Source organism: Fusarium vanettenii (genome assembly GCF_000151355.1).
Source record: "Fusarium vanettenii 77-13-4 chromosome 1 genomic scaffold NECHAsca_1_chr1_3_0, whole genome shotgun sequence".
NCBI classification, from domain to species: domain Eukaryota; kingdom Fungi; phylum Ascomycota; class Sordariomycetes; order Hypocreales; family Nectriaceae; genus Fusarium; species Fusarium vanettenii.
In genome coordinates, this window is record NW_003315881.1 from 4,337,386 (window position 1) to 4,363,487 (window position 26,102).

General features: G+C 51.7%; 10 protein-coding genes across 10 annotated transcripts; 4 read left to right on the forward strand and 6 right to left on the reverse strand.

The window, feature by feature from the left end:
• Window positions 1–210: 210 nt before the first annotated feature.
• On the reverse strand, window positions 211–3,612 carry NECHADRAFT_75612 (uncharacterized protein; the record flags this gene model as incomplete). The annotated part of the gene is made up of 3 exons (XM_003054613.1): window positions 211–381; window positions 431–2,075; window positions 2,501–3,612. 3 exons carry the CDS (start codon window positions 3,610–3,612, stop codon window positions 211–213), a joined length of 2,928 nt encoding a protein of 975 aa, XP_003054659.1.
• A 2,155-nt stretch (window positions 3,613–5,767) lies between these two features.
• NECHADRAFT_75613 (uncharacterized protein) lies at window positions 5,768–8,059 on the forward strand (the record flags this gene model as incomplete). Its single annotated transcript, XM_003053905.1, has 3 exons — window positions 5,768–5,782; window positions 6,085–6,111; window positions 6,194–8,059. The coding sequence occupies 3 exons, from the start codon at window positions 5,768–5,770 to the stop codon at window positions 8,057–8,059; spliced, it is 1,908 nt and encodes a 635-aa protein (XP_003053951.1).
• Window positions 8,060–8,394: 335 nt separating this feature from the next.
• Window positions 8,395–8,979, reverse strand: NECHADRAFT_75614 (uncharacterized protein; the record flags this gene model as incomplete). The annotated part of the gene is made up of 1 exon (XM_003054614.1): window positions 8,395–8,979. The coding sequence occupies one exon, from the start codon at window positions 8,977–8,979 to the stop codon at window positions 8,395–8,397; it is 585 nt and encodes a 194-aa protein (XP_003054660.1).
• A 528-nt stretch (window positions 8,980–9,507) lies between these two features.
• Window positions 9,508–10,462, forward strand: NECHADRAFT_75615 (uncharacterized protein; the record flags this gene model as incomplete). The annotated part of the gene is made up of 3 exons (XM_003053906.1): window positions 9,508–9,820; window positions 9,883–10,100; window positions 10,169–10,462. 3 exons carry the CDS (start codon window positions 9,508–9,510, stop codon window positions 10,460–10,462), a joined length of 825 nt encoding a protein of 274 aa, XP_003053952.1.
• Window positions 10,463–10,615: 153 nt separating this feature from the next.
• Window positions 10,616–11,671, reverse strand: NECHADRAFT_57725 (uncharacterized protein). Its single transcript, XM_003054615.1, has 3 exons — window positions 11,443–11,671; window positions 11,315–11,392; window positions 10,616–11,265 (listed from the first exon to the last, which is right to left on the reverse strand). Exons 1-3 carry the CDS (start codon window positions 11,660–11,662, stop codon window positions 10,718–10,720), a joined length of 846 nt encoding a protein of 281 aa, XP_003054661.1. The 5' UTR covers window positions 11,663–11,671; the 3' UTR covers window positions 10,616–10,717.
• An 888-nt stretch (window positions 11,672–12,559) lies between these two features.
• Window positions 12,560–14,107, reverse strand: NECHADRAFT_75617 (uncharacterized protein; the record flags this gene model as incomplete). The annotated part of the gene is made up of 1 exon (XM_003054616.1): window positions 12,560–14,107. The coding sequence occupies one exon, from the start codon at window positions 14,105–14,107 to the stop codon at window positions 12,560–12,562; it is 1,548 nt and encodes a 515-aa protein (XP_003054662.1).
• Window positions 14,108–15,246: 1,139 nt separating this feature from the next.
• Window positions 15,247–16,419, forward strand: NECHADRAFT_99023 (uncharacterized protein; the record flags this gene model as incomplete). Its single annotated transcript, XM_003053907.1, has 2 exons — window positions 15,247–15,335; window positions 15,386–16,419. 2 exons carry the CDS (start codon window positions 15,247–15,249, stop codon window positions 16,392–16,394), a joined length of 1,098 nt encoding a protein of 365 aa, XP_003053953.1. The 3' UTR covers window positions 16,395–16,419.
• Window positions 16,420–16,596: 177 nt separating this feature from the next.
• NECHADRAFT_75619 (uncharacterized protein) lies at window positions 16,597–18,393 on the reverse strand (the record flags this gene model as incomplete). Its single annotated transcript, XM_003054617.1, has 1 exon — window positions 16,597–18,393. One exon carries the CDS (start codon window positions 18,391–18,393, stop codon window positions 16,597–16,599), a length of 1,797 nt encoding a protein of 598 aa, XP_003054663.1.
• Window positions 18,394–19,207: 814 nt separating this feature from the next.
• On the forward strand, window positions 19,208–23,687 carry NECHADRAFT_65956 (uncharacterized protein; the record flags this gene model as incomplete). Its single annotated transcript, XM_003053908.1, has 5 exons — window positions 19,208–21,284; window positions 21,332–21,645; window positions 21,693–21,866; window positions 21,915–23,160; window positions 23,209–23,687. 5 exons carry the CDS (start codon window positions 19,208–19,210, stop codon window positions 23,685–23,687), a joined length of 4,290 nt encoding a protein of 1,429 aa, XP_003053954.1.
• A 169-nt stretch (window positions 23,688–23,856) lies between these two features.
• Window positions 23,857–25,561, reverse strand: NECHADRAFT_99025 (uncharacterized protein; the record flags this gene model as incomplete). The annotated part of the gene is made up of 3 exons (XM_003054618.1): window positions 23,857–24,476; window positions 24,530–25,438; window positions 25,481–25,561. The coding sequence occupies 3 exons, from the start codon at window positions 25,559–25,561 to the stop codon at window positions 24,159–24,161; spliced, it is 1,308 nt and encodes a 435-aa protein (XP_003054664.1). The 3' UTR covers window positions 23,857–24,158.
• Window positions 25,562–26,102: the final 541 nt, after the last annotated feature.

The window sequence follows — 26,102 nt, forward strand, 5'->3', positions numbered from 1 at the left end:
TCGAATGAGGTGTAACCAGGCAAGAACGAGAGCACTGAGATGTCGCGTTTATAGCATGCAGCTAAGAACCATGGTCAGGAGCATGGGTTTCAATGGTCCACTTCTCATTTTCCCGCCGGATCCCCCTTGGTTCATTAGAGGTGGATCGTGGAGTGATGGTGTGAGGGGGTGGAATTCTCCGCGGACAAATAGGACTCGGCTTGATGTCAGTCATGCCAAGCCCGGGTACGCGCTCAGCTCATCTGATACTCGAGAGTCTAGCCGCGCGATTGTATCGATTATTGGCGACAAGAGTGATTGGGCTCGCCCAGAAATAGCAGTGTTCTCGTTCTGGTGTGCAATTTCCAAGAGGCTGACCCCGATCTGGCGGAGTTTCTCAACCTGTCAACGTCAGCCATGTTACAGTCACAAGAGTTGTGACGATAATTACCAATGGCTCTCCGTTCACTTGCAGCGCATCGAATGGAATTCCTTCCACAACTGAGACCAGGTCACTGGCGATCTCGATCTTGCGAAGAGCAAGCATGTCCAGATCATTGGTCAACCCAAGAAGTGCACAGAAGCCTTTCTGCGCAGCACGTTGGAGAATAACAAGCCGGAGGCAATGAAAGGTCACCACAAGGTCTGCCCTTTGGTACCAAAAGGTCCGTTGCTGAAAAGCCGTGGCTATTTCGTTGCCAGCAATATGTCTCTCAGGATCGCGGAGCCAAGCCGGGAGCGAATCGAGAAGACCACAAAAAGACATGTATGACTGCATGATCCGCTGCTGACTGGGATCCTGGGAGCAAAGTTGAAACCCGGAAGAGGTGAGTGTCTGGGTGAGAAGTTTCATATCGAGCAGGATATTTGTTGCTGCCTTCCAGAGGTCGTGGCAGAGATAAAAGCCTTGATGAAACCGCTGCTCATATGGAGGCTCAAAAAGACCGCTTTCGGAAGACAACAAACTGAAATCGCTGTAAACCTCAACAGGCGTGTAAGTCTCATCAAGGCATATCTCATGAAACGCCAAGGGCCTATTGTTCAGAATCGAAGCCGACATGTCACCCACACAGAGCAAGCCGTAGACATTCCGCCGCAACTTATCCTCCAAAGGATCGAGGTCCTGGTGTGACACTTCATCATATAGACGCATATCTAGAGCCAGGCGAATAGCTTGGCCCATCATGAGCCATGATGCGCGTGTCTTGCCCAAGTGATGTTGTGCCGCTGACTGGTACATGCGGATCACAAGGGATGTCGAATTGGCATGACTAACGTCCCAATCCTCACAGCATGCCATCATTCCGCGAGTTGCTTCAAGAAAGGCGGTGATTAAGGCTTCACGGCCATTCAGGTTCGAGTTTTTGGGCATCCGGCAACAGACGCAGGCGAAGACCGTTGTTAAGTGAGCAAAGGTTCGCATGAGACTGCCCTGTGATGAGGATATTTGGTTGGAGTTGGTGATAGCATCAAATAGATGTCGTGAAGTTGGTAACAGCAGATGACTCTCTCGCCTGATCGCATCTGGTTGGATAACCGGAATGGTAGGGAAACGCAACAACATGTTTATGTCGATACACTCCTCGATTATGTGCTCTGGAGATTGTGCAAGAGCCTCCAAGGTGCTCGTGAGAGTTTGATGAACTTTTCCGGCTGGACTCTCCTTTCGAGGTGCCAATGCAATGCATGGTGAGCCAGCATCAGTTTGGGGGGAGTACGCAATGGTGGTTGGCGTCACGGCTGACGATAGTGGTGAAGAGCCAATGACGGGCACGGGAACCTGAGGCATAGATGGAGATAAGATAATTGTTGAAGATTGTGCCTGTTCGCCATCGTCCCTGGTCTCGATAGTCGATAAACTCCTTGGCTTTGGTCCACGCTTCTTCCTCTGAGCGCTGTACTCGCATGGTAGCTTCAATGCGCGACAGTTCCCACACTCTGGCCTATCAGCATCGCATTTGACCTTGCGTCGCCTGCATAGCTCACACGCTTGACTGACCAGCCCTTGTCTGGCCTGTCGACCGGCCTGTCGGAGTCGCATTCTGTGGGGGAAGTGGATGGAAGTGATGGTGAAGGAGGTGAAATTCTCCGCGGGGCTTTTCGGAGTTTCAGTTGCTGGCCGGAGTAATTACGTCTCCACACCCACTGTCACCAGACCACTTAGTGCTGTAGCCTCCACTGGATGGAAGGAATTACTCCGAGCAGAGTCAGGTGAATCCAAGAGAAGCTTAACTAGACAGAAAAGAGAGAAGTACACGAGGAGTAGACAATGGACACTTCATGAGACTCTTGAGTTATTTGAAGGAATGTATTAGTTAGTTTTTGACATATATACAGTTAAAACGCTACCCAAAGCCTTTTGAGGTGTCAAAACCACATGAATCCCGAAAAAAATAACTCCCAAATGAATGCAAAAGTATGTACAAAATGCCCTCATAATATCCATGCAATCCCAAGTCTATCCTTCTAAAACCGATGATGCCGAACCTCTATGTCGTTCAAGTTTGAGATGCCACCTTACTGGGGGCAGATGGGGGCCTTGCCGGCGCAAGCGTCCTTCTTGCAGCAGCCCCGGAAGCCGTTGGAACAAGACTGGAAGAAACCGGTGCCGGGAGCACAGACGGTGGGATCAGACTGGCGAGCCTTGACGTTCACAGACTGAGGGCAGACAGGAGCCTTGCCGGCACAAGCATCAGCCTTGCAGCAGCCGCGGAAACCGTTAGAGCACGACTGGAAAAAGCCGGTACCAGGGGCGCACACAGTAGGGTCGGACTGGCGAGCCTTGATCTTGGGCTGAGGGCAGACGGGAGCCTTTCCAGCACAGGCGTCGGCCTTGCAGCAGCCACGGAAACCGTTGGAACAAGACTGGAAGAAACCGGTTCCGGGGGCACAGACAGTAGGGTCAGACTGGCGAGCCTTGACGTTCACAGACTGAGGGCAGACAGGAGCCTTGCCGGCACAAGCATCAGCCTTGCAGCAGCCGCGGAAGCCGTTAGAGCAAGACTGGAAAAAGCCAGTACCAGGGGCGCAGACGGTAGGATCGGACTGACGGGCCTTGACCTGCGCAGAAGGGCAGACGGGAGCCTTGCCGGCGCACGCATCAGTCTTGCAGCAACCCCGGAAGCCGTTGGAGCACGATTGGAAGAAGCCAGTGCCGGGGGCGCAGACGGTGGGATCAGACTGTCGGACCTTGAGCTTCATGGTCTTGACGGGCTCATAGGTGCCGGGCTTGTAGTCGGGGCACCATGCGACGCCACAAGCCTCGGCCTTGCAGCAGCCGCGGAAGCCGTTGTTGGCGCAGACCTGGAGACGGCCCAGGCCGGGGGGGCAGACATCACCGGGAGGGAAAGCGCCGGGGTTCTTGACCTCGGCGGTGGGAGCCGGCTCGGAGATGACGGTGGTAGTGGGGCTCTCACCGGCCGGCTTCTCGGTGGTAGCAGGCTCACAAGTCTTCAGCTTAAAGTCGGGACACCAAGGAATAGCGCAAGGGTCGACACTGCAATACCCGCGGAAGTTGTTGTTACCACAGACGTAGTAGGCTCCGGTGCCAGGGCACTCAGCTCGTTTCTCAACGGCTGGTCCAGCACTGGCGATGCCGGCAATGGCAAAAAGGGCGACAAAGACGGACTGCATTTTGATGTTGGATATGTGTTTTTGTCTTTTTGGTATGAGGAGCGAAAGAAGAATTTGTTATTATCAAGCAACGGGAGAATGTGGTTGATAAGTGAGAGTCGTAAGGAAATAGAGAGAAGACCCTACAAAGGAAATAAGGAAATAAGGAAAAAGAGAAAAAAGAGAAATTGGTTTTTGTGGCTTTGGATTGATGCTGTTGTGATGATGAGAAGGAAAGGTCCGAATATCTTGGAGGGACGGCAATCTTCTTATACATCTCGATCTCTCACACATCTCAAGCAGACAACCACTATTCCCAAGTCCAGACCCACGATGCCTCCGCCCGCCTGCTAACGGAGGAGGCTATGGTGGTGCAAAAACGCCCAGGATGCCCGCTTACACCATGTCAGCCGTCAACGCCAATCCACTAAGAATAGCGTCCGCACCGCCTCCACAGCACAAGAGCTCGCCCTAGCTCCAGCTTTAAGCTTAAGGCTTCAAGGCTAAGCCAAACAGCTGCGCCTTCTTGGCCCCCAGCCCTACGGCGTTCGGAACTAGTCCTCGGGGAAGCATTGTGCCGGATCTTTTGGGAATCTGGACCTTTCCAGTGGCTTTTTCACTGTCCAATTCTACACAAGATGGATGAAGCTGGGCTGGGATGGAAAGCTTCGATGTGCTCGGTAGTTGACGGCCGGGATATCCCAGAGTTGCGTCAATGCTCTTCACAAAGCCGGAGCGCAGCATGGGATTGTATGTGCATTCTCACTAAGCTCGTAATCTGACCGTCCCCATATAACCACAAAGCCCACAGTAGATCAACACGGGTTCCGAATTGTCAATTGCCATTCAGGTTCAGGCAGGGATTCCAAGCTCGATGGGTACATGGAAGAGCCGACACAGAGGCCTCATCGGTGCAACAAAGGCATTACCATTACTAAACTTGCGCGAATGATATTTCTGAAAAACTTCGGCATTCCCATCCTCTGCATCTATCCATCTCACTAGTCTCAGAGCTACAGCTCAAAGTGGCGGAGCTGAAAAACTCGATTGGACTACACACACATCATCGGGGCACAGCATGACGCCCCGGTCCCTCGCCGGCAGATCGGGCTGTCGGCCCATAACCACCATTCTAGGAAAGCATCTTGTCTTTCCCCGCTCGCCGAATGCTTTGCGAGAGGAAGATTGCGGTCAGCGGGGATCACAGGATCAACGCCATGGCTGCCCTCATGACAGGGTAGTCTCAACTCAGCTTAGCTACTGAGATTGTCTCAGTAAGCGGACGCTGCGCTTACTATTCGCATATTCTCCGATCAGCGTTACATGCCGATGGCTTTATTCCGACCAGGCTAGAAAGCGTACGCAGCGTTGTAAATCTCTTTTTCTCTGGTTCGTCTGTTAATTCACCTCGCCTCGCTTTCCACCTGAGCAACTGAATCTGCCAGCATGTCGGATCCTTCAATAAAGATCCTGGACTATAGATCTTTGTAATTGAACTATATTTAACTGCGATGTATTGCAGGTGACGTCAATATTTGTTGTCTCTGAAGGATGAGGGTGAATAACTCGACACGCGTCAGTATGTAAGACGACAACACATGCCGCAGGCTTCAATCTTGATTGTCGGGATTTGACCCCTCAGAATAGATGCTAGCGGTCCTTTCCACCTTTTCGAGAGACAAAAGTTCTCTCTAAAATAGTTGCGTATATCGAGTCCTGGAGCCGGCTCATGCGCGTCTTTGCCATATCAGCACCACGCACGGCCTAATGACGGTGTTTCACTTGATTGTAACATATGAAATCTCCATCATTAGGTTGACAGTCCTACAGTGACCAGTTTGGGATTTTGACTATCAAGACTTTTGCTAAACATGGGTTCCTTCCACAGGGTGGGAGAGATGAGGTGTTAGTTAGTATACCGATGAGAAGCATCAACTTTCATGAAGTCTTTGAAAAATCACGCTGGAAGGCTTCGGTAGCTAATTCAGAGCCTGGGGCTACTCGATTTGTGATGAAACCTCAACGTACTATTTAGTCATATTTTTTAAGCTCCTTGGGCAAGCGAACGGCTGGGCTCAAAGACATTCGATTAAAGATGATGGGCTTCAGTCTTGATATTGAAGCTGACAACGCAGAGAGTTATTAAGCTGTACTTCTTATTTAAATGTACTAACCAATGAAGACTATGAAGGTAAGATTAGATAGGTATTTAATTATCAAGCAGAGGCCGCAGAAAGAAGCATCTCCAAGTTCAAATACACTCTACAAACTTCAATTATAAGCAGGCGAACGACTTCTGAAAACTCTCCTACCTCGGCCTTTTACCAAGCGCCACGCCGTCTTCCGTTCGACCGCTAGCATTGTGTCTTTACTCGGAGCCTGATCGGTAATAGCGCTGCGTCTTACCAGGCTTTCACCGGGCTCTCACCAGGCTCTCCAGCACCATTACCTCCCGAGCCTGTGAAATAAAAAGCAAATAATACCTTTGCGCAGTCTAAGAGATTCGGGCTCAGCTGCAAGGTAAGATAAGAGATAAAGCGCGAGACGAAGTAAACCTCTTTCAGCTGGCTGATTACAAACTCGTGACCAATATGCACGACAGCCTTGTGCACGAGGTCGATTGGCTCTCCATATCGTCTCTTTTCTCTTCCCTGAGGACAACTGCAGTACCCCGCACGCTCTCGACGTGCCTTTTACCGAGGATCATAACGCGGCTCTGTTATGGTTCTTCTTCCTTGTCATCCTGTCTTGTCTGAACCCTGCAGTAATCAAGGCCCACGGTGGAACCCTCCGTATCAACACCATGTCTAATCAAAATCTCTTGAATTGGCCTCATCATGAATACCCAAGCAACAGCTACGAGATGCAGCAAACCTTAGGCAACAAGTACGGCTTCGAGTCAACCTACCAACTTATCCCTCCTCAACCGTCTCAACTCTTAAATCAACACCGGAAGCCTAGCTTCTTCAAGAGTATTCCATGGTCCGGCCTTGCTGGGATCGTCGTGGCCATCATCTCTGCTGCAGGCATCATCGCCGCTTTGTCTTCGGCCAGTGGAAAGGAGGTTGATTCATGGCCGACTCAAGACAGACCAATCCAACTTGCGGTGGCACTCGCCGTCCTTATCGCCATCGCCAACATCGGACTTGGTATCGCTTACCATGAAGGCACAGCACTCACCTGGTGGATCAAAATGTCTCAAGGCGCGACGCTCGCAGAAAGCCATCGCTATTGGGAACACGGTTCGAGTGCCTTTCAGTCACTCCTGGGACTGTTGCGCCTAAATGCCAGCAAGATCACGCTCGTGTCGATTGTGATGGCAGTCACCGTTGCCAATGGACCTCTGGTTCAACGAGCAGCCCTCATCGTCCCTGACACTCGCACGCAGCCGGCAACATTTCATGCTGCTCTTTCGACAGGCCAGTTTAGTCGGCCAACAGGACTCTACATGACCCGGGCAAAGACCCTCAATACACTGACAACAAACTTCTCACGTGTCTTACGCTCCTACACCAACCGGGATCCTATCAAACTCGATCTTGAGGGCTGTGAAGGCGCTTGCTCGGGTGTTCTCGTCGGCGCAGGCTTCGATATCGACTGCACTCGCAGCAGTGAAAGCTATTACATTGATAAAACGCCTGGCGATACGTGGGTGGTTGGCGGCATTCAAATTTCCGACAACGGCCTCTACGAACCAACAATGTTGCATCTCAACACTACTTACAAGGGAGCGATCGGCGACAAAGGAGACCTCACTGTGACAACCTGTAGCCTACACAGCGCAATAGTCCGATATCCTTTCAGCTACGCCAATGGCACTGTCACACTCCGAGGGTCCAGTCGAACCGTGGATGGGATAGTCAATCGGACCGAGAAGCTAATGTATCCCTACATGGAGACTTCAGGTTTGGGAACATGGCCGTCGTTACTCGGAGGCTTTGCATTCGCCCTTTCCTCCATGTTCAGAAGCAACGTGACTCTTTACTTTACGGGCATCTTGGCCCTGCAAGGTGACGGACCCATGGGCTATACTTACATGAACTCGACCGACGCTGAGATGGGAACAACGAACATGACTTGGTCTGATCCGACACCACCCATCCTCGAAACCGTCCGTGAGCTGGCCTTCCGTACAGCTATATCCTTCTCCAACTCGACCTTTAAGCAGACAGTCCAGGGGTCACAGATGCGCACCACAACCAAGTACGCTATCAATAAGGAATTTCTTGCTGCGTCGCTGGCTACTACCTTTGCGGGCGCCCTGGCCGTCATGTTTCTATATCACGGCTTCTGGCGTCTCGGTCGACCTGTGACTATGAGTCCTCTGGAGACAGCTAATGCATTCCATGCACCGGCGACGCATAGCGCGGATGGGCTCAAGACTGCGGATGATCTGGCAAAGCACTTTGAGCACACAGTGGTTAAATATGAGATTGGACAAGGGAAGATTACAGCCAGGGGGCAATGAACATAGTTCGATAACAAGTAGACAAGATATGAAGAAACTAGCACCATCAGTAACGGTCTTTTGGCTCAGATATCCTATCAAGGGCCGAGCTTCAACTATATCAAAAGACACAATATCAACACATCGTAGCATCACACCCCAATGCTAGCACAGTGGAAATTCGGAAGAGCTTTGAGTAAATCCAGATGCTGGAGCTATTTAATTTACCATAAATTCAATGCGCTAATTTCCACCAACATGTCTTTCACTGTGAGAGCGAGCGAATGGCCCAAGCCCCGGAGCCAAACATGTCCAAGTTACGATAGGCAGTCTCTATTAACTTGAACCTGAGAATATCACGAACGGCTTCTAAAAGGCTTCCTCATTCGGCCTTTTAACTCGCACCACGCGGCCTTTAGCTTCCTCTCTGACTTCACATCTCTGCTTGGAGTCTCATCAGTGACAGGGCTGCATACTCCTGGGCTGTCATCAGCTTCTCCAACAGCATTGCCTCCCAAGCTGGTGGAAAGGGCTGAATCGTGGTCGGTGTTCGAATTCTCATCAGCTGTTGTGCTGACGTCGATGATCGGGTCGGTTATGTCGGTTGAGCCTCCTGTGTTTCTGAAACCCTTGTCTACTCCTTCACCGCTGTCGGTATGCGGGAGACCGTCTGGACGGGGGGTTTCGTCCTTGAATTGTTCCCTCTCTTCCTCTACATCCACACGCTCTTCGCTCTCGATGCCGTATGTCTTGCGCCTAGCCTTTCGTTCAGCAGCTGCGCGGCGTTCAAGTTCCACTTTGACGTCAACTGATTGATCAAGCCGTCGAGATCCGGTCGAACGGGCTGGCCGACGTGAAGCCTTCGAAACACAAAAAGACTGCCTATTGTGTCCCATTCGCCGGCCTGTCGGTCCAGGGACGGCAGCCGACGAGGTCCTCATAGTGGATAGACCGATCCAAGGTTAAAGAAGTGAGATGAACCCTCTAACAGTCAAGAGATCAACCTTGATCAGAGTCTTTTCTACTGTCGCAGAGTCATTGGAATGTTAGGTCTGGAGTATGGTGACTGAGTAAGAATGTGGTCGAAAGTTGAGCAAGTCATTGCGATCAACTGAAAATCAAGTCTTGGGCATTTATATAGAGGGTCATAGTTAGCCTACCTAATACGCCCTCTTTGGCGTCCGCCTCATTTTCCTACCTCAGGCGATCTTCGTGAGTGATGATTGGTGAGTGCGAGACTGTCGAATGCGGCAGTGCCTGTACGAGGTTGGAAAAGGCACATTTTCAACCCAAGGCACAACCAGGTTGGGCTGAAGAGTACCCAAGTGAGCCGAGACTTTGCCGGCCTGCTTTCCGTGATTTCTCATTTTCCCTCCCACTATAGCATAAGTCGACAAGAAAAAGACAATCCGAAGAAACAAGCATCATTAGTAACATAGGTACCCAGATCTCCAAGCACAGCACAACCCATGACAGAAGCAGATTCGCCGTTTTCCGGCTACGCGACTTTCGCGAGCTTCCTTGCCTCAGATCCAGAGCTTTCCATCTTCAGAGGCTTCCAACAATTGAGTTCTAGAAATCTTCTGTACTTGCAATCTGAATTGCTGGAGCTCGAGAACCAGTTGAAGGAATTCGACCAAGATGATGCCCAAAAGGCGGACCTGGATGTCATGCTCTTGTCAAAGTGTTGGGAAGTATTTTCTGCAAGAGCACAGGAACAACCAAGAGAAGCCGAACGAATGGAAGTAATATCTCGCATAAGGACCTTGACTAAGGAGTACTGTTAGTGTCTACCTATCTTATCTGATACTTGAGACAATTCGACTAATCATTGTGTTTGTCAGACGAGGCTCTATTACTCCGGAGAGAAATCATGAAACTTCCCAAGCCGGAAGATCGTGTCTATAAAGTCTTTAAAGAGTGGTTTCAATCCGAGACTCCATTTGTAGGCTATGGCAGTCGTCTCCTGCAAGATCAAGACGACTTCATCGCCCTTAGTCCAGCCATTGGCGATGATGCCTTGAGTAGATCCCTTAGAAACCTAGCAGGGACCTACCTTTCTGTAAGTGGTGTTTCTTTTTACTCCCTTCTTATCAGGCGGTTCTAATGGATATACTAACGCTTTTGAAGGGGTCAAGGCACGACGCTACCGGGAGAATAAAGTACTACTCAGAAAGACATGTTTCACGCCTAGTTACCGTTGTCACAGTCATTGCGGCTTCCCTGTTAATTGAAGCGGCCGTCGTGGCCCTATACCTCATCAAAAATGAGGCGCTTCGACTAGCAATGATCGCCGTCTTTACCAGTGTATTCGCAGCGAGTCTGGCTCTTATGACGGATGGGAGACGAACAGATATCATTCTCGCAACTGCTGCATGTGCGGCTGTCCTGGTAGCTTTTGTCGCCGCCGGAAACGACAAGTAGCGGTCACTCAAAGCCATGTCCGAGGAGGATATAGTATAACAAATAAATTTGGTCTACTTGGGGCTCCTCCTAGACAAGTGGTATATATAGTTACGGTGTTTCATAGCATTAGGTTTTGATGCTATCATAGGGGTCATTAGAGTGTTCTATGATCTTGTATATGACGGAGACCTTATTGAGAAATAAGAGTAAGAGTGGTATATATATTCTAGAAACATTGCCCTTGCATTAATTTCACCCTATGCACACCCTCCTTTAAAATTTGTGAATTTGGTCTTTTCTGAAACCCACTTGGCTCAAGATTCCAGGCGAGTTCCATTTCCCAACAAGAGAGTCCTCCATAGCTGGGGGACCACAAACAAAGACCTTGGTCTCCTGTTGCGTAGGCGAAGGCACAATCTCCTTGAGAAGCTCCTTCGTCACATAGCCTTTTCGGAAGGGTGATCCATCCTTGGGGTGGCTAACAGTGTAGATGGCCTTGAACCGATCAGGATATTCCTTCGAGAACTGCTCAAACTCTTGCTTGAGTAGAACGTCCTCGTCGCTGTTGACACCAAACACCAGCGTCATCGAAGTTTTGTCGTTAGGGTTCTTCAGAATTCCTTGCGCCAGTTGGTAGATCGGTGTGATTCCAGCACCACCGGCGATGAGGGTGATGTGGGAGTAGCTGTTGGGCTTCCAGCTGTAACCCTTGATGGCAGCGGCAAAGAGTAGCTTGTCTCCTGGGTTGAGGGAGTGAAGGTGGCTGCTGGCCCTGCCATTGGGGTACTTCTTTACTAGAAGTTCTAGGTATCCAGGCTCATCTGTTGGGGGTCAGCAAGTTGGGCTGTTTAGGGCGACGAGTTCATTTACCTGAGGCAGAGACCGGGGTGTAGGGTCGAGGAACGGGCACCCATTGTCCTTTGGGCCACGATAGCGTCAACAAGGCAGCTACAAAATGTTAGCAAACACCCACTGAGTATTACAAACACCATGCTTACAAGTTAAAGGAAGTCCGCTAACAGCATGCTCCTGGGGAAGCTTGAAGCGCAATCGCTTCGTGTTGTGATTGACCAGCTCAGCACTCTCAAGCGGCAACGAAACAAAAGCAGGACCACCCTTGAAAATCTTTGTCGGAGCATCAGATTCAGCGGAAGCATTCCCAAACAAGAGTTTGGCAAGGATTCCAGCCCCAATGCCACCCGCGGCCAGAGTGGCCATGACGGGCGCGGGACGGGCAGATCGTAGAGCAACAGGAAAAGACATGTTTAATATTCTTATAAGTAAATTGATCTTTAAAGATGCGACAGTCGGGATTTTTCTCTGTATTTATTTACTTGGTTGCTTCGGCTGACATCGTCAGATCCCCGGTATTCCGGACAAGTGCCAAATGTCCGGGACCGAAAATGTGGCCACGAACCCGGGACACGGCCTCAGCCGCCGTGAAATACCGGAAACGCGTGGAGAATCAGTCCACGAAAGCCAGAAAGGGATTCGTGTTTCATCGCTTTTTTTCGTTTAAAGTGCTCAAATTTCGCTGATTACCATCGGTGGTCGGAGGTTGGCCACGCCGACTGCTGACGTCGACAGGCTTGGATGGATCTCACTTACATGGGTGAAACGCCACTTGGCATGCAATTGATTACGATTATGCGATTCAATGGCTTCGGTATTAACGGCTGTAGAGGAACTCTCGGGAAGAGCATTGATGTGGCTTTGTCGGAAACACGCATTGGGCGTGGGAGAGGCGATTGACTTCAACGCCAACCACACGAACCAATGTTTATGCATCCGAGTATCGTTACTGTCGAACAATACAGGCTCCGTCCGGCTCAATTAACAAGTCAGGGTCTGCAACTTCTACACTCTAAAAGCCCCCAGTCGACTTACTCTAGGTCCAAAGTGGCAATGTTCTTCCCATTGACCGTTGAGGCAAAGACACACAGCACAAATAGCAACGAGGGCAACGTGGATATGAATACCGGTAGGATTGGTTGATCCACCTGACAAGGTACATAACCGAGGATTCGATAAGACAAATGCCGCTGTATTGATACAATACCAGATCATGTCCGGATCTAAGCTTAACTACCCCCGACGCCAAACACCCCTTCACAATCATGACAACAATCCTAACCGCTCATCCACATCCTTTGCAACCTCAATAGATCTCAATAAAACACGCCGCTCATCCTCCAACAGCTCAGTCGCTTGGTTTCCAGCCATACAGCTCATGTCCTTTTTCGCAGCACCCTTGTGCCATGTCTGATCAATCATCCAGTGTGTCGGTACCTCGAAATCGGTCTGGTTGACGATTTTGTTCTTGAGTAGGCCGCCGTTGTACCATAGTAGCTTGTCGGTTTGGTCGACGTGGGCGATGACGAAGCTGCAGACGCGGACCTCTTCTCGCTTCGACTTCTCCAGGTCTGCATTGTTCTCGTCCTGCTCAGTTGGTTCCAACCACCCAACAATCCCACCATAATGCGGCGAGAAAGAATACTTGGACCCCGCAGCCTCGAAGCCAATCCACCAACTCTCTTTGTCCCCGTAAGTGATCTTGTACGTCACCTCATTTCGCACCGCCTCCGAGTTTTGCCAGCCGACGTGCAAAAGACCAATCAACACGTCAAGCCGCGTCTTGTCAACCACCACGATGCCCGAGTCGCCTTCCTCCGAATAGTGTTCGGTCCACACGAGTGACTTTTCAGTCTCTGGGCTGGGATGCTTGAGTTGTTCATGCCACCAGTTGTGGCGATCGGCAAACATGCCCTTCCAAAGCAGTCGGTCGTGGAAAAGAAGGACGCCGGTCTCCTGGAACCGGTCTTGGCGAAGTAGTTGCTCAGGATCTTGGAGAAACACTGCATCGGCGTCGAGTAGGATGACTTTTTCGAAGCTGCTCGCGAGTGCAGCGAACGGTTTTATCGCCCATCCACCTTCAGCGAGTTTCAGCGTCTTGTCGTCGAAAACGGTGACAATGTCCAACATGTCGACCTCAACATCGCCAGCCGCCTCTTGTATCTTCTTCCTTCCAGCTGGGGATAAGTCGTCATCTCCGGCGTACACAATTTGAATCGGTAGTGCGGTTTTGTGAACCTTCGTCAAGGATGCGACGAGATGACATGCGAATCGAAGCGTCCCTTCACCCGTGGGGATGACGATGCCTGCGGGTTTCCTCGTCGCTGTCAAGTTACCCGCTTCATTCTGCGAAATTCCGAGCCGTTGTTGAATGTCTGCAAGTGGAGGAGAAACACCCTCCTTCTGCTTGAGATATGGGAACAGTGATTTGGTGAGTCGTTCGACGAGTTCCACCATCTCTTCCCGTGCCTCCGAGCTCTCATCCATACCCTCCAGCTGCTCAATCCATAAACGAAGGAACTGCGCTCGCTGTCCCAACTCTCCAAAGATATCCTTGTACGGTTCTCTCAGAGGATAGTCGAGAAAGTACTGCGCGCCCAGCTTAATCGGCTCATAGCTCTGCGCACCCGATGCGCTGGGTCGGTTGGGTCTGCTGCTGGGTCGACTCGAACTGACATCAGGGGATGGCGCCGAAAACGATAGATCTCGATAGCAGTAGACGAGGACTACAAAGAGCCAGATAAAGGCGACAGCTGCTGTGATCTGTAATGCGTGGGTATTCAGGCGCAACACGCCCACCTGGCTAAACATGGCGATGAAGGTTGAGGAGTGAACATGACGGCACGCGACAGCAAAAGCGACAGACCCGGGCCCATGGGATACTTAACCCATGCAAACGGCGCAGATCTATTTGTTCCAATGCTCCATTGTAGTCGGTATGCAAACGCAACGGGTGGCGTAATGGTGCATACAATCAAGACCATTGAATGACGAAGCAAACAAGCGTTTGGCGGCCCCTGCAATCAACGGGTACCAGGATCATGCAGCTTACGCTAGGGCAGAGCGACTCCTGTAAAGGAATCAATAGTGTTCTACAACCGGACAATCCTCCTTTTCAGCTCTCTGTCGAGGCAGATGTCTAAGGCTGAATCGTCACGGCCAGCGCAGGGGTCAGGGTCGCCCACATTCCGACAAGTTAGAACCACCACAACCCGCGAACTTGCGAGGTTGATCTTGAGATTCCACGCGATCAGACGCGCGTCACGCATCCACATAGATACAGTAGGGACCAGGTCAAAGGAATTTTCGTCCCGTTGCTAGGAATCTATTTCTGGTTGCCAGCCCGAGCGGCCATGTACACTCTTAAACGAGCCAAATATCCCGCCATTGTCGTACACGAAGCATCCATTCACAAGCTTCAGTCAACCGAGGTGCCACAGGCTAGCCCATACACGCGAGGTAGTGATATAGACTACCTATCAAATATCCACGGCCCGCATGTTTGTTTCCCATTTCATGGCCCATATTATTGTCATTGTGTTGCCATCCAGTACGCACCCATAGCTTGAGGACTACTTGACCCCTGCCCAACTCAATCCCCACGCCAAGACATCTACTAGAACTCTCTACTATATCCCCAGCCCTATCAGATTCCATAAATGGAATATATTTTATCTTTGAACTTGATAATGTGATCATTCCCACGTGCATCTTCTAGATCCGTGAACAAGATCTCGTGTCCAACTGATCAAGCCAAGGACTGGGCGCCCAGAAGCCCCGCCCCCGCTGTATCTCAACGCCTCAGCCGTTATGACCGCATTGCATCGCCTCACTTCAACCCAACATCAAACTGAGCTCGTCTATCAAACACCGCACGTCGCGTCCGCTATCTAATAGAGTATAACCGCACTTATAGTTACACACTCGATAACTTCGGCCTCTTCTTTATCATGCCCAACGATGTTGACAAATCGCTCCTCGATCGTCTTCAGGCCTTGAGGGGTGGTAGCGCAACGCCCGAGAAGCCCGCAGCAACGCAGTAAAGTCACTTCAACTTTAAACAAGGACATATACTAACACTCCGCCCAGCATAAATGTTGATTTAATCGAGAGGAGGAAAACTCCCACTCGCGAAGATGCCCTAGCTGCACGCCTAAAGTCCTTGCGGAGCCAAGACGAAGCCTCACCATCAGCTCCCAAGACCTCACCCCAAGTATCGCGTCCAGCACCCGCGCCATCATCCAGTCCAAGCCCTCTTATTAGAAAGACTTCAAAGGATGAGCCTCAAAAACTAGATGATGACGACGACGTCGACGCCATGTTCCAAACAGATGATCAGACCTTGGAGGAACTCCTAGGCGATGTGAAGCCTGGTGAAGGCTTTCAAGTTGAACCAGATGATGAACAAGTCAAGGCTCTCCTGGAAGAACTCGCAGACTCAATACCACAGGACACTGAGGACGGTGTCAAGGGCAGTTCCAAAGACAAGGATGATTCTGATGACTCTGATGGTGAGACCATGAACAAGGAGATCGACGATGTTATCGCCCGCTTCCGCGACGAGGTGGAAATCGAAGCCGCCCTCAATAAGGACAAGACACCAGAGCCAGAGTCTGAGTCTGAAGACGAGGGGCAAGAAAAAGACACAGCCTCTAAGGACGTTGATCTCGACCTCCCTGACCTCCCTTCAAACCTCGACGCCCTTCCAACCGCGCCTGCATCATCAGCCCGTGCCGGCAGCGCAGACATAGACGACATCACGGCCCGTCTCGCCGCCCTTCGTGCTCCCTCCCCATCAGCTTCAGACTCCTTCTCCCTTCCCTCAGTCCCTACATCCAAGCCTTCAGGCAAACCCATCAACCGCCTCACATCGCGCACAAACTACACTGACGACGACATGGACAGTTGGTGCACGGTATGCCTCGAAGACGCCACGCTACGTTGCCCAGGCTGCGACGATGACGTCTATTGCACCCGGTGCTGGCGGGAGATGCACATTGGTCCCCAGGCTGGGTTTGACGAGCGTAATCACAAGGCCGTACAGTTCACAAAGGATAGGAAGAAGAAGGAGAAGAGAAAGGTTGCGCTCGGGGCATAGTGTTTCGTTTCAAAGCATTCTGCGAAGCCCCTGCTACTCAAACAAAATCAAACCCGACCCTGCAATCCCGTGTGATAAAGACAGATACCCAAACTTTCCATGGACCTTGTTGAACTCCAATTCATACCTGATGTTACTGCGCCTTTGCCCAACCCTAAAATACCTTCAGCCATCTCACACTGAAAACCCACCGTGCCAGACATCACTCCGCTGCCGCGGAATTTGATCCATTGCCAGCGCTGTTTGTCGAGTTGTTCCCTGAGTTGCCAGTCTTACCTCTGACATCTTGCCATGTTGCACCAAATCGTCTGCCAGTAGTCGCAAGTAGGCTCTCTTCCTCGTCAGCCTCGGCCTCCTCGTCAATCTGGGAGAGGTTGACCCTAGGAGTACGGAAGATGGCTGTGACAAACACAACCAGGAAGACACCCAGGAAAGCAAACTGCGCCCAGAAGTCGACGAGACCGAAGAAGGGCCAAGTGATGGCGATGCGGTTCAAGAATGTCGACATGATTGAGGGCGTGCAGACATCCTTGGCATGCCTCAGCTTGAGAGCCTCAGAGCAGGGTCGGATCATGTCCGTGTGGTTTCTGCAGTCAGGCTGGGCTCCAGGATGAGCAGGCTCATTGGTACAGATCGTCTGAGTGCCATAGATGGAATACTGAGGAGCAACCATCATTGCGATCCCATAGTTGGAGGCGAGAATGATGAGGGCCAGCATAACCGTAGCAATGAGGAGCGCCTGGGGAGCAGTTCGACCCTTGCGAATCTGGAAGATGCGCACCCAGAGAAAGCGAATACCAACGCTTGCAACACCCGAGATGGAGCTGCTGAAGAAGAACAAAACCAGCAGAGCCATGAGGATGTAGTCGACAGGGAAAGCCTTGGCGGCCTTGACAAAGATCCAGTTGATGGGCTGGAAGACGTGGATCTGGCCCAGAATGTAGCCGCACTTTTGCTTGCAGATCGAGTTCTTCGCCTTGTCGATGCCCGTAATGAGCATGGACACCCAGATGAAGACGGAGAGGAGAAGCAAAAGAATACCGCCGATCAGCTTGATAGGACGGAAGACGGCGCAGACCTTGAGCCAAGCCCGGTATACCCTGCTATGTCCCTCTCCCTGAGCCTCAGCAGCAAGTCTCTCACGTCGAACAAGTGTCTGTTCCTCCCGAACCAAGGCGTCCAGCTCTCGGCGGTCCTTTCGGGACATTTCCTCCTGTCGACCAGTGTTGCGCATTTCGATCTGTCGCTGTCGTTCGCGGTTCTGCTCGAGCTGCGAGGCAGTGGTCTCGGATAGTTGCGGTGCGGAGATCGAAGGGGCAGCCTTGATGAAGGAGATGGGAAGTAAGGCGAGACCGGCGCCGGTGTAGACGACGTAAAGCAAGGTGCCGAGGGTAAGCAACAGGCCCAGGGCAAAGGTCAGTGCCTTCTCGCCATGGTTCTGAGCAATCAACTTCTTGAAGTAGTCGAGATCCCAATGGTCCTTAGAGCTGTCTCCAGCAGCAGGGACGAAGAATCCGAGCAGGAAGAGAACGACGACGAAAGCGACGAAGAAGAGGGTGTACTTGAGCGACGCCCAGAAGCGGCTGGTCAGCGTGCGACCCTCCTCCTCAACCTCGATCTCATCATATTCTTCGTGCCAGAAATAGGCAAAGGGAATGACAATCAGGCACAGCAAAGCATCGAAGCTATACAAGCTATAGTAGACGATCTTGAGGGTGAGGAGGATGCTGTCGATGCGTTCGGGGGTAGCCCAGTCTTTCTTGGCGCCGAGGGTCGCAGAGCTAGTCGCGGAAATGAGGGCGATATCGACGGGGAGGAGCAAGACGGTAGCGAGCAGAGATGTCAAGCTAACGATGGCGACGATGCTAACGACGGCGGATCGTTCTCGAGGAGTCTGCCACGTGAAGGTGGTGATGAGGGCAGCGATGAGACAGAGGGCGACAGCGACAGCGTAGGCGACCCAGATGAGACTGGTCTGCACGAGGCCAGCGTGGGCCATGATGAGGGTATCGTCGGAGTATTTCAAGCTGCTAGAGCAAATGAGGATCAACGAGTAAAGTTGGTAGAAGAAATGAAGCCGCTAAAAAGAGCTTCGCAGCGTGGCTTGTTTTGCTGGCGCTGCTTTGTTTAACAGATCCAAGGATCCTAAGACAGATATCAAATCAAAGCCAATGGTGACGTCTTGAGAAATCAAACAAACTCGAAATGATAAATTGTGTAGCGAGGGTCGCGCTTTGATAAAAGGCGAGGGAAAGCTTTACTCAAAAAGCAGGATTTAATGGATCCCTGGGCTTTACCTGAAGCTCGAGGCGCGGTTGTTTTTGTGACGCAATTGATACGCTAGCGTTGCCGAAGGGGACAACCCGTGATGCCCTGGAGCCACCCCAGATTTTGATAATTGCATTCCAAAGGACGGGCGCTGATTCGCTGAACGCACAACGTCTTGAGGCGTGTGTCTATAGTGCACCCCTGGCCAACCGAAGAAACGACGGATACAGGCCTTGAAGCATTGCGCATGAATTCGATAACAATCCAATAGCATAGAAAGCTATGCAATAGAAGTCACTTTACCTTGTCAAGTTTTATTATGCTTCCATGCAGGCCCGAAGTGGACATTTGCCAGTTGTCGCACCCTTGCTGCTTGAGGGGTGGCTCTTCCAATCGAAACCGGACCACGGCACAACGGTTTTCCGGTCTTGAGCTCGAGCTCTATCTCTTTTGGGCAAACATTCAACAAAGGTACAACATCGTCGCGACAACCGCCAGAGCTTCAAAACGGTCTCACTTGACCACGAAAGAATGGTCTTGCGGAGATGCAGGCCTATACAGAGCTTGCGGCTCCTTCAGCCGTCACACACTCCTTGACCATCGCCCTCACGTCCGCCACGGCCTCGAACCTCGTTGTCGCAAAGGGCTCCCTGCTCCAGATCTTTACAACCAAGGCCATCTCGGCCGAATTCGACGCTCAGAACCAGCCTACACAGCCTCCCAAGGTCGAGCCCGAGTTTGATCACCGCGCACATGACGACGATGGCCTCGAATCTTCGTTCCTCGGCGGCGGCGAGTCAATGCTAGTTCGCACCGATCGCACAAACAACACCAAGCTAGTCCTCGTCGCAGAGCTGCCACTCACTGGAACCGTTATAGGTCTTGCCAAGATCAAGACTAAGTATACAAAATCCGGGGGCGAAGCTCTCCTGCTAGCATACAAGGCGGCCAAGATGTGCCTATGCGAGTGGGATCCCAAAAAGAACACCCTCGAGACCCTCTCAATCCACTACTATGAGAAGGACGAGCTTCAGGGCGCTCCCTGGGAGGTCGCCTTTGACGAATACGTGAATTTCCTCGAGGCCGATCCAGGCAGCAGATGCGCCGCCTTCCAGTTCGGCTCGCGCAACATCGCTATCCTCCCGTTCAGACAAGCAGAAGAGGACTTGGAGATGGATGATTGGGATGAGGATCTCGACGGACCGCGGCCCGTCAAGGAGTCCACCGCAGTCGCCAATGGAGATAGCGACACTCTAGAAGCAGCCTATACACCGTCTTTTGTCCTCCGTCTCCCACTGCTTGATCCCAGTCTGCTTCATCCCGTGCACTTGGCCTTCCTGCATGAGTATAGAGAGCCGACTTTTGGCATCCTGTCGTCCAGTCAAGAGCGGGCGCATTCACTTGGCCAGAAAGATCACCTCACATACAAGGTCTTTACGCTCGACCTGCAACAGCGCGCTTCAACAACCATTCTCTCAGTCACCGACCTCCCGCGAGATCTATACAAGATGATTGCTCTGCCAGCGCCTGTTGGCGGCGCGTTGCTGATCGGAGAGAACGAGTTCATTCATATTGATCAATCGGGCAAGGCCAACGGTGTGGCTGTCAACTCAATGGCTCGACAGATGACCTCATTCAGTTTGTCCGACCAGGCGGACTTGAACCTTCGGTTAGAGGGTTGCATTATTGAACAGCTATACATTGAGAACGGAGAACTACTCTTGATTCTCAATGACGGTCGACTGGGCATAGTATCATTCCGAATTGATGGTAGAACTGTGTCTGGTATCAGTATCAAGATGATTCCAGAGGAAAACGGAGGCCGTTTAATCAAGAGCCGCGCATCTACAGCCTCGAAATTGGGTAAAAACACCTTCTTTATTGGTAGCGAGACTGGCGATTCTGTTGTGTTGGGTTGGTCAAGGAAGATGAGCCAGGAGAAGCGGCGCAAGACACGCCTTGTTGACGCCGACCTTGGGCTTGATGTGGACGACCTCGATCTCGAAGATGATGACGACGAAGATGATGATCTGTACGGCACCGAAACGGCCGCAAAGCCAACCCAGGCTCTCAACGGAGCGGGCAAATCGGGTGAACTGAGCTTCCGCATTCACGATACCCTTCTCAGCATCGCTCCTATCAGGGACTTGACATCCGGCAAGGCAGCTTTCCTTCCAGATAGTGAAGAGGCGACCCTATCAAAAGGCGTCGTTTCTGACTTGCAGCTTGCCTGCGTTGTTGGTCGCGGCAACTCTGGATCTCTCGCCATCCTGAACCGACATATTCAACCCAAAATTATCGGGAGATTCGAGTTTCCAGAAGCACGTGGGTTCTGGACCATGTGTGTCAAGAAGCCTGTGCCCAAGTCTCTGGGAGGAAACGTCACTGTTGGAAACGACTATGAGACGTTTGGGCAGCACGATAAGTACATGATTGTGGCCAAGGTCGACCTCGACGGGTATGAGACATCAGATGTGTATGCTCTCACTGCTGCTGGATTTGAGACTCTAAAAGAGACCGAGTTTGACCCTGCGGCTGGCTTCACTGTTGAGGCTGGAACGATGGGCAAGCAAATGAGGGTCATTCAAGTCTTGAAATCTGAGGTTCGGTCCTACGACGGAGGTAAGTAACTGCGATGAAGCTGCTCATGTAGATGCTAACAATGACAGACCTTGGTCTCACTCAGATCCTTCCAATGCTTGACGAAGAAACTGGTGCTGAACCCAGAGTCATCAGCGCCAGCATCGCAGACCCCTATCTACTCCTCATCCGTGACGACAGCAGTGTCTTGATCGCGCAGATCGACAGCAACAACGAGCTCGAAGAGGTTGAAAAGACGGACAGCACGCTCCAAAGCACAAAATGGCATGCCGGTTGCTTGTACACTGATACAAAGGGCGTCTTCCAGCCAAGCGTTGGTGACAAGGGTGCCGACACTTCCAAGATTATGATGTTCCTTCTTAGCTCAACAGGAGCACTACACGTAAGTCGCACACTCATCTTGCATGTTTGTTTAGCTAAGTTCAGTAGGTATACGCGCTTCCCGATCTCTCAAAGCCAGTCTACGTCGCTGAAGGCTTGTGTTATGTTCCTCCTCACCTCTCGGCAGACTATACTCTCCGCCGAGGCCTGGCGAAAGAGAATCTCCGCGAGCTGTTGGTGGCAGACCTAGGAGATACTGTATCCCAATCACCATATCTCATCGTAAGTCAGCTTGATGTCCTTCTACCAATACGATGCTAACATTCCCAGCTCCGAAACCAAACCGACGATCTCACCATCTACGAGCCCCTCCGGTACCAACCAGAGGGTGCCGAACCCACGCTATCCGCTACCCTTACCTTCAAGAAGACTTCCAATGCGGCACTCGCCACGAGTCCCGTCGAGACATCACAAGAGGATGCCGTCCAGCAGCCACGCTTCGTGCCCCTAAGAACATGCGCCAACGTCAACGGCTACAGCACCGTCTTCCTTCCAGGTCCATCACCAAGCTTCATCCTCAAGTCTAGCAAGAGTATCCCTCGCGTCATCGGTCTCCAGGGTCTTGGTATCCGTGGCATGAGCACGTTCCACACCGAGGGCTGCGATCGAGGTTTCATCTATGCCGACGACGAGGGCATTGCACGTGTCACACAGCTTCCCTCTGAGACCAACTTTACCGACCTTGGCATATCTGTCAAGAAGGTACCTTTGGACAGTGATGTTTGCGGTATCGCGTACCATCAACCGACTGGCACATATATCGCCGGATGCACGACAAATGAGCCGTTTGAGCTACCAAGGGATGACGATTACCACAAAGAATGGGCCAAGGAAACTCTCACTTTTGCACCAACCATGCCCCGTGGTGTTCTCAAGTTGATCAGTCCCGTCAGTCTGACCGTCATCCACGATCAAGAGCTTGAGTCATGTGAATCCATCGAGTGTATGAAGACACTACAACTCGAAGTCTCAGAGGAAACAAAGGAGCGTCGCTTCCTCCTCACGGTGGGAACCGCCCTCTCTAAGGGCGAGGACCTTCCCATCCGCGGCCGCGTCCACGTCTTTGACATTGTCACCGTCATCCCCGAGCCTGGCAAGCCCGAAACCAACAAGCGACTCAAGGCCATTGCCCGAGAGGACATTCCCCGAGGTGGCGTCACTGCCATCTCGGAGATTGGCACGCAGGGTCTTATGCTCGTCGCTCAAGGCCAGAAGTGCATGGTACGAGGTCTCAAGGAGGATGGCTCCCTGTTGCCTGTGGCTTTCCTTGATATGAGTTGTCATGTTTCGAGCGCTCGTGAGCTTCCCAGGACTGGTCTGTGTGTCATGGCTGATGCCTTTAAGGGTGTCTGGTTCGCGGGATACACTGAAGAGCCTTACACGTTCAAGATTCTAGGCAAGAGTCATGGCCGGCTACCACTCCTAGTAGCAGATTTCCTCCCTGATGGCGAAGATCTTGCCATCGTTGCGGCAGATGCTGATGGTGATTTGCACATCCTCGAGTTTAACCCCGAGCGTAAGTTCAAACACCTTGAACCACTCAAACAAAGCTGACAACATCCAGATCCCAAATCCCTTCAGGGCCACCTCCTCCTCCACCGAACAACCTTCTCCGTCTCCCCCAACCCCCCAACCTCAATGCTCCTCCTCCCACGAACAACCCCCCCAGCCCATCCATCTCCCTCAGACCCTTCCCAGATCCTCCTCCTCGCCTCCCCATCAGGTCACCTCTCAACCCTCGTACCCCTCCCAGAGGCGACATACCGCCGCCTCCTCTCCGTAACGAACCAGCTCCTCCCCGCGCTGACACCCTACGGAGGTCTCAACGCAAAGGGATACCGTCTTCCAAGCGGTACGCGACCTGTGGGTGTTGATGCTGCTGCTGGACGAACCATCGTCGACGGTGCTATCCTGGCGAGGTGGGCTGAGCTGGGCGCTGCAAAGAGGGCAGAGATTGCAGGCAAGGGTGGGTATGATGGTGTTGCGGAGCTGAGAGATGAGCTTGAGGGTGTGCTGGGATGGAGTGGACTGGCGTATTTCTAAGATTAGGAGGTGTATTGTTATGGGACGAGGTCGTGTATCGGATATATAGTTTGCGCAGCTACATGACTGCCATTGTTTAGTTGCCTCATAAACAATTGGGCACAAGTAGAGCAATACATTCTAAAAGATTTCCATGGTCATCCAAATAGTCTCATAAATCCCTCAAACATGGAGCACAAGACACAACTTCTGTACTGGATATAATTCATAGCTCTAACTCGCTCGTAGCACACAGTAACCATACTTGGCGCTTTTCTTTTTCCCCCCAAGATATCTCTACCACTGCCAAGCACAAGCGCTGCCCAGTAAAACACAAAATCCTAATCGCGCCCGTGTCGTCATCGGTAGCCATCTCGCCATTGTATACACGTCATAGTCCCAACAGAGAGTTTCTTCCTTATCAATCGCCAGCATGATAACGCCAAAATCCACAAAGAAAAGAGATAAAGAAACACACAGCGTCTAGGAAACTTATCGGACCTCATCGACCTTCTTGCGCCTCATACTACCAAAGCGTCTTCGAAGACCATCGCTCAGGCGATGTCGGCCTGTAGAGTTGTTGCGGCGAAGACCGGTTCCATCTGAAGCGCCGTCTTGAGAAAGTGCTGATCGTGGGTTCTCGCTGAAGCTTCGGTGGTGGCTGAAGGGAGGGCGTCTGCTACTCTTCATACCTGATGACAATTCGTACTCGACGGGTTCCCCACGGCGTAGGCGCTTCTTTTCCTTTAGGTCCTTCTCGTAGGTATAGGAAGGTTCACCCTTTCCCTTGAGGTCATTAGGATGGTATTTCTATGTCTGTTAATAGGTAGCTCAGAGCAAGAGGGTACATCAAGGGTACATACAATACCATCCCAACGCTTGTATGCGCCGCCGACCGCATCAGGTTCTCTCATGAGATCGGCACCTTCCTCATATTCAATTCTGTCACCACGGAAATCCTGCTCGCCACTGGGAATTGTAGCAGTTCCTTGAAGTGGAATATGCCGTCTAAGAGAGTCCTCAATATACTCTCTGGGGGTGGCACGGATAGCCTCGTTGTTGGAATCCTGAACGGCGGCAACGGGCGAGTACATCTTGTTTCGGTTGCGGCTGGCAAGAGTGGCGTCATAAGGACCACCGTGATGGTATGTCCCGCCGATGGTGTCGAGCGCATCAATGGTGTCGGTCACAGGTAATTGCTTTCGTCGCAAATGAGGTGCGCGATCAGCTGCGCGGGCCTCTTTTCTGAGGATTTCGAGTGGTCTGTGAGACATGTCGCCTGGGAATCGCTGGTTAAGCGAGGGCTTGCGTGAAATGTCACAATTGCCGGTGCTGAAGCTACGGTGGTGAACAGGCGGAGGTCGAAGGCTTGATTGCTGGGGAACCCGGGCGCTGGATGAACGGGTGACTGCAGAATTGGGTGGATAACGGCGAGAGTCGGCTGGGGGTGAATTTGGAGGAGACAGCGACTTGGAAGAGGGAGCTCGTCGTGTAGCCGCAGAGTCCGAGAAAGGGTTCGAGGGATGAAAGTCAGAACGAGTTGGGCTGGCTGAAGTAGGAGGAGTAGGATAGCTGCGATGTCGATGGCTATGAGATGATGATCTATGCTTGTGCTTGCGATCTTGGCTGCGGTCTTGGCTCGGGCTTGGGCTTGGGCTTGAGTTCTCGAGAGAGATATTGCGTAATTGCGCTGAAAGGTTGTGAGAAGCTCCAATTCCAGTTTCTTGGTTTGGTTCAGGAGCAGTCAAAGGATCGAGAATGTAAGCTTTCGCCTGTGATGATTGTTAGAATAGAGTATAAATACAACAAGAAACATTGATTGCGACGCGACTGATGCAGGGCGACCATGGTTCATGAGAAACGTCATCCAGCTTGCGTGGATGGGGCTGAATCATCTTGGCTGTTGCGCTGGCGTCCACCAAGAGCCAGCATCAAGACGACGGATCCCGGAACGACGGGGATCGGCATTGACGCAACAAGAGAAAGGGTCCTACTGGGTCCCTGACGTTTGGCTCTCGATTGGGCCTGGTGAGATGACGTTGGGCAGAGAAGCGAACGGAACATTTTGACGAAAGACCAAGGAACGGAACAGAGAAAAAAGACTGGGTCGCACTGCGCAAAGGACTTTGTCAAACTCACCCACTGCTTATCTCTAGATTCTTCCATAGCAACGATAGAAGAATCTGAGCTTTGAACAAGAAAGATTCGCTTCGGTGTGTATCTGATCAAGGGACGTGCGTGTCGTGTGCTCGGTAGGTCGGAGTCGTGATCAGTTGAAAGAGGTGAATTGAGTAGACACCTGAGAGTTGAGTCGCTGATGGAAGTGACGGGTCAAGGGGCCTTTTAAGTTTACGACAGCGGTAAAGGCAACGTCGTCGAGTCTTGGGATCTCGTATCGGTCGACGAATGAGACCATGTGAAGTCGGGCAGTCTAGG

Bases quoted from the DNA above. Each gene is read 5' to 3' on its own strand.
- NECHADRAFT_57725 (XM_003054615.1), bottom strand. From the start codon at position 11,662: ATGGCCACTCTGGCCGCGGGTGGCATTGGGGCTGGAATCCTTGCCAAA. The intron at 11,393-11,442 runs GTAAGCATGGTG...AACATTTTGTAG, and splicing joins TAGCGGACTTCCTTTAACTT to CTGCCTTGTTGACGCTATCG. The intron at 11,266-11,314 runs GTAAATGAACTC...GACCCCCAACAG, and splicing joins CACCCCGGTCTCTGCCTCAG to ATGAGCCTGGATACCTAGAA.